Source organism: Eumetopias jubatus, unplaced genomic scaffold, assembly GCF_037043125.1.
Source record: "Eumetopias jubatus isolate StellerSeaLion01/CBP00866 unplaced genomic scaffold, mEumJub1_p1.0 scaffold_1, whole genome shotgun sequence".
NCBI lineage: Eukaryota > Metazoa > Chordata > Mammalia > Carnivora > Otariidae > Eumetopias > Eumetopias jubatus.
In genome coordinates this window covers 211,152,126-211,160,525 of record NW_028274807.1, presented here as the reverse complement: position 1 = coordinate 211,160,525, position 8,400 = coordinate 211,152,126, and the positions used below count along the sequence as shown (strand labels likewise).

The 8,400-nt window shown below is 55.0% G+C and overlaps 1 protein-coding gene across 3 annotated transcripts in view; it reads right to left on the bottom strand.

Moving 5' to 3' along the window:
- Positions 1-448: 448 nt before the first annotated feature.
- DNMT1 (DNA methyltransferase 1) overlaps positions 449-8,400 on the bottom strand; it is a 45,212-nt gene continuing 37,260 nt past the window's right edge. For all 3 annotated transcript variants that reach the window (XM_028088808.2, XM_028088809.2, XM_028088811.2), the window contains exons 29-40: positions 8,174-8,366; positions 7,343-7,427; positions 7,034-7,162; positions 6,389-6,671; positions 5,926-6,067; positions 4,526-4,692; positions 3,929-4,106; positions 3,072-3,267; positions 2,599-2,765; positions 2,256-2,372; positions 1,099-1,189; positions 449-804 (exon numbers count right to left, since the gene is read on the bottom strand). In XM_028088808.2, the coding sequence (XP_027944609.2) occupies positions 770-804; positions 1,099-1,189; positions 2,256-2,372; positions 2,599-2,765; positions 3,072-3,267; positions 3,929-4,106; positions 4,526-4,692; positions 5,926-6,067; positions 6,389-6,671; positions 7,034-7,162; positions 7,343-7,427; positions 8,174-8,366 (1,783 nt within the window). In that variant the 3' untranslated portion in view covers positions 449-769. The remainder of the gene's footprint in view (positions 805-1,098; positions 1,190-2,255; positions 2,373-2,598; positions 2,766-3,071; positions 3,268-3,928; positions 4,107-4,525; positions 4,693-5,925; positions 6,068-6,388; positions 6,672-7,033; positions 7,163-7,342; positions 7,428-8,173; positions 8,367-8,400) is intronic.

Sequence of the window (8,400 nt, the reverse complement as noted above, 5' to 3'; positions counted from 1 at the left end):
CTTCCAGCCTTCCTCCTGGAAGCCACACTAACAAATTCCACTTGCATCTCCTTGGACAGACCTGTCGCAAGTTAACCCCCACCCCAAGCACGTCCATGGCACACTTCGAGTGATCTAACTTTAGTTTTTTTTTAATTACGATTTTATTTATTTATTTGAGAGACAGAATGAGATAGAGAGAGAGCATGAGAGGGGGGAGGGTCAGAGGGAGAAGCAGACTCCCCGCTGAGCAGGGAGCCCGATGCGGGACTCGATCCCGGGACTCCAGGATCATGACCTGAGCCGAAGGCAGTCGCTTAACCAACTGAGCCACCCAGGTGCCCCATCGAGTGATCTAACTTTAGACACCTCCATGGAGTCACCTTCAGCTCTGAGGAGCCCACGCTCATCCAGACCCAGCTGAGAGTCAGCTGGAAGTCCCTCAGAAATCACAAGCCACCAGTCAGGGTGATTTATAGGAGAGATTTATTTGAAGAAATATTACAACATATAAAAACTACATAAAGTCTTAATTTCCACTCATACAGTGGTAGATTTGATATAACGCATAATAAAAAACTTTTAAAATCCAGAATGCACAAAGTACTGCACAGTTTGATCACTAAGTCATTAGTTGATAAGCAAACCTCACAGAACAGCTTCATGTCAGCCAAGGCCACAAACACCGTGAACAACACATTTGAACTGACAGACCGACATGTTAAAAATACAACATCAGTGCATGTTGGGGATCCCTGGTGCCAGAAACAAGGGCGACAGAAGGGCAAAACTAGTCCTTCGTAGTTTCCTCCTCCTTGGTTTTAACTAAAGAGAAATAAAAGGTAAAGTCACTGCAGAGCACACATATGACCTTACACTAAGCAACAGACAAGTGTAACAAACAGGCTAAAATCAAGAGCCGTGTTAACAGCCAGGTGTCGACGTTAATGGCCCACCAAACAAGCACCTGCAGGGGCTCAGGATGAATATTCAGTGAGACTGCTGCCAGGTGTTCCCTAGAGATTCCCCAGCTGCCCTGGCTAGCGTCTGAGCCAGGCCACAGGGCAGGCCTGAGGAAAGGGCCCCGAGCTAACCGCACGCCCACTGCCCCCACTGTACCTGAGGCACTCTCTCGAGCTTTGGCCAACATACAGCGCTTGATCTCCAAGCCAATGGCTTTGGCCAGGGGTGGCGGCACAGCATTCCCCACCTGCAGGAGGGAAGGAGGGAGATGCCCGGTGTGGCATGGCTGGGGTCAGCACCAGCCTCTTCTCAGAACGATGATGAGGGCACAAAGGCCCAGGTCTCCTGCTCACATGGGCCTGCAAAGCCCGGCCACCATGATGGCTCTGGGACCCTCCAACCAGCTCATCTTCACACTCCAAACCCCATGTCAAGACCCACCCACAGAAGAAGGGCCTTTAAAGGGCTTTAGAAAAGCTCAGATCCAGACATGGATGTCACCATGCTTCACTTCCGGCTAAGAGGGGTTGTTTCTAGAGAACAGGACTTCGGGGCGGGGGGAGGCAGGAGGCAGGAGGTTTCTGCTATAAGCCCAGGCACTGTTGGCTTTGTGAGCCATGTGCAGGCATTACTTAGACGGAAATACGTTTTCCTCCCTCCCCCACTAGACGGAAATACATTTAAGAAACAGCCAACTCGGGCGCCTGGGTGGCTCAGTCGTTAAGCATCTGCCTTTGGCTCAGGTCATGATCTCAGGATCCTGGGATCGAGCCCTGCACTGGGTTCCCTGCTCCGCGGGGAGCCCGCTTCTCCGTCTCCCTCTCCCTCTCCCCCTGCTTGTGTTCCCTCTCTCCTGCCTCTCTCTCTGTCAAATAAATAAATAAAATCTTAAAAAAAAGAAACAGCCAACTCAACACCCAAGGGATTGTTGGTTCATTCCCACCCTTAGCAACTGTGAGTTTTCACCGATGCACATTTACTCTGCTCCTTCACTGAGGTTCAGTGCCCTGGAACTTTCCTTTGGGCTAAAGCTGCCTCAGAGCTGTAAATAGCAACCGATGTGCTTAACGACAGCCTGACTTGTGAGCACCCTGGGCCCTAGGGACAGGGTCCCTCCTTCCTGGGGACACTGAGGCCGATCGGCCAACAAACTCAGGGTGCTCAGCGTCCCCTCAGAAGTGACCATGTGAGTACTGCTTCTCCCTGGTCACACAGAGCGGCCCCTCTCCCATCAGGGCCACTCTGTGTCAGACCCCGTTCGGCCCATCCTCGAGGACAGAGGAAAAGCAGGCCGGGTTCCGCTCCCCACTGACCTGTCGGTGCTTATCTAGGATGTTGCCAAACAGCCGGTAGGTGTCCGGGAAGCCCTGGGAGCGAGCGCACTCCCGCACACTCACGACGCGGTGCTGCTCGGGGTGCAGGACGCGGCCCTGGGGGCGAAAGGGGAGGTGGGGAAGGGGAACGAAACTGGGCCCACCTGCCCTTTGGGACAGGAGGAGGGAAGCTGCCCCACAGGAAAACTCTAGCCTAGGCCTCAATGGCTGAGTCGGTCTCCGTCAGCACAGAGGCAGGAGGCTAGCCTCTCATGGGCCGGCCCCACCTGCTGAGCCCATGCCTCTGTCCCTTCCCAGGCACGACCCCAGCCCTCAGACCTACCTGCTTGCCCATGGGCTCAGGGTTGGTGACGGTGGTGCTGAAGAAGCCATCCCACTCCAGCCGTCCGTAGAGGCCGGCCCAGTGGTTGTGCCTGTTTCCGGTGTGGGGCAAGCACCAGGGGATGAGCGTGTTGAACTGTCTAGCCGCAGAGTCACAGGCTTTGCCCGCTAGAAGAGAGGGCTGCGATGAGACTGTGGTTACGGAACGGGAGGGACAGAGCAGCCAAGAGTCCTCAGCCGAAGACAAAGCTTTTATGACTTCATGCTCTCAGCCATCTATTTACAGCAGGGCCATCCAGGTTCGGCGGGTCTGTGCCTTGCCCGGGGCCGCAGGTCCATGAACGGCGGCCCCCAGTATCTCCCGCTGGGAGCCCCCTGTACTGCTGCAGGTGATCAGAAGCTGAAGGGGCTGGGGCAGGTGGTTCAAGGTAAACCCAAGGGAAGCCCCACCCAGGGCACCGGCAGGGTCCCCACCTTCCACACAGGAGCAGACCCCGCGGAGGGCCCCAGTGCTGCTGCAGCCGTTCTTCTTATCATGGTACGTGTAGCGCAGCTTCCTGGCCATGGTGCCGTCAGAGAGTCGCACCTCAATATTCGGCAGGTCACGCCAGTCTGAGCCAGGGGCCAGAGGGATGTGCCGCATGCGGGCGGCCACCAATGCACTCATGTCCTGAAAATGCACAGCAGCGCCCACTGTCTGTCACTTCAATCAGGGAGCATTTAAGCACCCATGGTAGGCTGGGCACCACCATTCTCAGCACCGGAAACGGGAACCCCCAGGGGGTTTACATCCCATTGTGGGAGACAAACGGTAGCCCAAATCGACAACCTGGGGACTGCACCTGCCATGGAGGTAGCAGAGCAGGGACGTGGAATAGCATGTGGGAGAGTGGGTGAAGGGCAAGCTGAGAGGGCTTCTCTGAGGTGGTGAGAGGTGAGCAGAGCCCTGCAGGATCAGAGAACCAGCTAGAGCAAGAGCTGGGGTTGGTGTATCTAGGAGAACACACAGAACATGGGCAGAAGAGACAAGGATGGTCAGAGAGGCAGTGGCCAGACACCTGCTCAGGAAGAGCAGCAGCTCAGATGCTCTATGACCGTGTGCTGCTGCAGGGGGGCACAGATGGTAGTGGCAAGAAGAAAAGCAGGAGGCAAGGCAAGGAGGTGAGGGCGGGAGCCAGCTGAGAGGATGCTGATTTAAGCTGAGCTGGGAAGGGGCCAGGCTCAGATCCTGCCTCCCACCACAAGCCCTGGCTGGGCTCCAACCACACGTTCCATTCTCATGAGGCCACTGGTCCGACCAGGCTGGCCCTGCTCTGGCAAGGCACTGTTACCTTACAGATGTGGTCCCTGAGGATGGGCTGGTACTGTGAGCCCCGGAGCTGCCTCTGGAACCAGGACTGAGGCTCCCCATTGTACAAGATCTCCAGTGCCGAAGCTCCATTCCGGACCTCAGGGAGGTCAGACATGGTGTCCCGCACAGTGATGGTTCGGAACGGGCCCGAGCTTAACCTGCAACAGCACAGCAGACTGCTGACAACTCTGGGGACCCAGGCCACGACAGTTCCTCATGTCACAGGTGCCACATCCTGACGGCTGGCCCTGCGACCCCCCCCCCCCCAGGGAGGACAACCTAGCTCAGAAGTCAAAGGGCCGCCCAAGGTCATGAGAGCGGCATCCTTCTTAGACCCTGTGTACAAAGACAAGCTGCCCTACGGGCTCTGCTCACAGCCACGACCGGGTCCAGCGGCTGCCCTGCGTGCAGCCCTCACCTAGAGGTCAGAGCAAGACCAGAGGAGGTAAAGCACTTGTGCGGCAGGCCCGCGCCATGCTGCCTGCTCTAACATGTTCTCCTCAGCTCTGGCCTCACGAGAGACCCACCGACACCAAACCTCCCAGGAAACACAGTGGGGCAAGGGGGGTGCTCCCACCTGGTGATGTTGCTGACAAACTTCTTGTCATCCACCACGACACTCAGCTGGCAGGCCCGCGGCGCAAACACGTGCAGTGGCTCCGGAAACAGGGGAAGCTTCTCTCCAGGGGCCGCGGCCAGGATGATGGCCCGCCTCCGCGTCTGGGCCACGCCATACTGACCAGCCTGTGGAGCGGGCCAGGCATGCACAGTTAGGCGGGCACCTCCAGCCAGCCCCTAATTAACTCAGCAGGTTTACTGCTAACAGAAGTGGGACCACACGAAAGATAAAAGATCCCACGCGATGGCCACTAGTCCCTGGAGAAGGTGGGAGTAAACCGTGCTGGCAAGTCCAGCCAGCTCTTTCGAGAGCTCTACGTGGGATCCTGTGATCTCAGTGCTCGGGGAGAAGAGCGGGCAGAGAGCCAAGGAGCCCTGCCGCCTACCCAGCAGCACGTGGTCACAAGTGCTGCCAACAAGGTTTGATGGGTGAGCCCAAGACCCACGGAGGCTGGACCTGGGGGGTGGGGGTGGGTGGCAGCCCAGCACCTCGCTCACGCAGACACTACCTCACTACCTTCCAGCCAGACTTTCTTCCCATTTGAGCACTGCTTCAGCTTTTGTTATGCCATTAGTTACTGAACAGGTATATACAGACTAGCTGCTTTGCAGATCAAGCCTAGTTCCAGCAAATCACCCAAAGTCTCTATCCATGCAGACAGAGCTACCAGTCGCTCCCTGGAGTACGATCTTCCACCTTCTCCTGAGGTTTCTACCTGGGTACATTCACCTGAGAGACATTTTTGCTAACCAGTAACGGTTTAGTCTGTGCATCCTCCTGCACTTTTTTTTTTTAATATTATTTATTTACTTGACAGAAACAGAGAGAGAAAGCAAAAGCAGGAACACAAGCAGGGGGAGAGGGAGAAGCAGGCTTCCTGCCGAGCAGGGAGCCCGATGTGGGGCTTGATCCCAGGACCCTGGGATCATGACCTGAGCCAAAGGCAGACGCCCAATGACTGAGCCACCCAGGCGCCCCATCCTTCTGCACTTCTGGCTTCACCTACCCCGCATGGGGATCTATCTGCTACCTAGAGCTCTGCAGTTGGCCACCATCCTTTCCTCTCAAGAGAAAGGGGGTGGAAACACACAGCCCCTCCTCAGGCACCAGATGATTCGATTGTCAAAACCGTAAGAGGTAGGCAGACTTACTGGTGCACCGGTTCTGTGCTCTCAGACCTGGATGCTACAAGCTTTGCAGAGGTGGGTGCAGGCCCCAGCCGCCACCTCCCCCACGCTCACTGGCACATGTCACTGTAGTACAGGCCTGTCCCGTTCAACTCTTATTTTCAGTTAGAAACCATCTGCCACAGTCCAGGGACCACCGAACCCCTCCCCTGCCCACACCCGTCTGCCCACCTGCAACACGCCGAAGGTGCACTGATAGCCCATGCGGACGAGGCAGCGGAGAGTGAGCTTCAGGACCATGGAGCGCTTGAAGGAAACGAAATTCCGGACATTCTCCAACAGGAAGTAGCGGGGCCGGTAGTAGTCACAGTAGCTGTGGGAGGTGGCAGAGACTACGAGGGTCATCCGCACGCACCAAATGAAGACCTACTCTACCAGAGGCTACACCCGAATGCTCGAAGTTTGCTCGTTGGGAAGCTACGCTCGGTGACTCTCCAAGTCTCTCTGCCAAAAGCCAGCTGTGAACTCCCTGGAGGCAAAGGCTGGGCGCCTCACCTGCACACACGGCCTCCAGTAGGCACACCAGCTAACCCAGCGACTGTGCGCCGCCAGCACACGTGCTGTCGCAGTCCCAGGGCTGGCTGTCTAGCCACCCTCAGGCAGCCCTGAACACAGGGGCTTCTACTCCGTTTACCTGAGAAAGGAAACCACCAGGGAGTTCTTGAACTTGGAGTAGGTACGAGAGTTGAAGCGGTTCATGCCACTGAACCCTTGGCAAGGCGGCCCACCGCACAGCATCTCCACATCTCCCTTCTGAGGCAGCTTTTGACCCCGGGAGTTGGTCGCCTCCCCGGCCATGACCAGCTTCAGCAGTACGTTGCAGTCCTCCGTGAACACCGTGGACCCAGGATTGTTCAGCCGAAATGCCTGGGCCGCAGGGTCCCACATCTCGATGGCCCACAGTGTTTCCGAGATGCCTGGGACATACAAGGACAAATGTGTGCTAAGAACCCCCTTGAATCACACTCGAGGCAGAACTGTGACGGGAGCCAGAAACGTCTTCCAGGTGGAACCTGCCTGATCCAGTTTTACTAGTTTTTTTTTTTTTTTTTTAAGGATTTTATTTATTTGACACAGAGAGACACAGCGAGAGAGGAAACACAAGCAGGGGGAGTGGGAGAGGGAGAAGCAGGCTTCCCGAGGAGCAGGGAGCCCGATGCGGGGCTCGATCCCAGGACTCTGGGATCATGACCTGAGCCGAAGGCAGACGCTTAACGACTGAGCCACCCAGGCGCCCCCAGTTTTACTAGTTATGCAGAGAAACCCTCATGGTATTTACCTGCTTGGTGGAATCCTTCCGACAACCCCCCACAGCCAGAAAACACATCTAAGGTCCGCAGCTTAGGCAGTTTAATTTCTGTCTCTGGTTCACTCGGTTCACACGTTTGAGACTTTGCCCTGCCCTTCCCTGGAAGAGACAGGCCACAAGTTAGGTCAGAGCCCTAACCTGTTCTCCCTAAACCCTCATTTTAAATTCACAGCAGAGAATGATGTAATATCAGAAGCTGTGTTTTCATACCAAATGATTCATCAGTTCCCAAATTACATAAGACAGACTTGAAGAGAACCGTGCGGAATAATGACGTACCTTTACCCTTCCCTTTCCCTTTATTTCCAGGGCTACGGGCATGGTTTGGAGGATCTTCAAAGCTTTTGTTCTTGGCATTATAGGCCTAAGAAGGAAAAACCACAACAGTCTGGCAGGGAAACACACTGGTCCCTTTTCTAACAAAGACAATTTAAGTTAATCTGATAAAGATCCACTTAATTTCTCCCTAATTATGGCCATAAGCATTAGCCATCAATAAGAATACTTCGATTTTATTATGCTGGAAACGGGAGGGGAGGGGGGAGTTCTATGATACAAATATTTTGTGGCCAACTCTGGAATTCCTGCTATTCTAAGTACCTGGACTACTCATTCTAAAAATAGACAAAGTGATAATTGGGCCATCCACAGTGCAACATGAGGGAAACACAGGCGTGTATCAACTTCAAATGACCTAACCCAGGAAGAGCCACGCTCAAACAATTTAAAAGCTCTTAACTTAAGTGACAGACTCCCAGATCCTTCCTCAGTCATCAGTGCTCAGCCGTACAGACCTCACCTGGCCACAGACTCTGGGTGAAGGGACTGAGAGGCAGGGCTGAGTCCGCCAGGGAAAGGGGCACCTTTCTGTAACTCACATTAAGGCATTAATAGGGCTAGCAGAGGCCTCCTAGTAGTTTCCAAATAAACTGTACGTACATAAGGACTCTCAAATGTTACTTCGGGCTTAAGAAAGTGTTAAGTTCCAGAAGAATCTGAATACCGCAGATTCATTACTCCAGTGGAATTACTCTGGGTAATTCCACTACTTTCTTGGAGGCTGGAACTTTGACCTGAAGCCCCCCCCCTCCAGTAAGTGCAGGGTACCACCTCAAGGAAGTAGAAGCGGTCTGGCCCCCCGGCAGAGAAGTCCTGGAGGCACCCAGGCAGGTCCTCCCCATACTCCACAGTACAGCGGCCCTGCACGGCCTTGAAGTCCACCACCACCTCCTCATCGCTCCAGTAAAGCAGGTTGATGTCTGCGTGGTAACTTGCTGGGGTAGACTTGTGGGTGTTCTCTGGCCTGAAAATGGAAGCGTCTTGGTTAGCAATTCTCT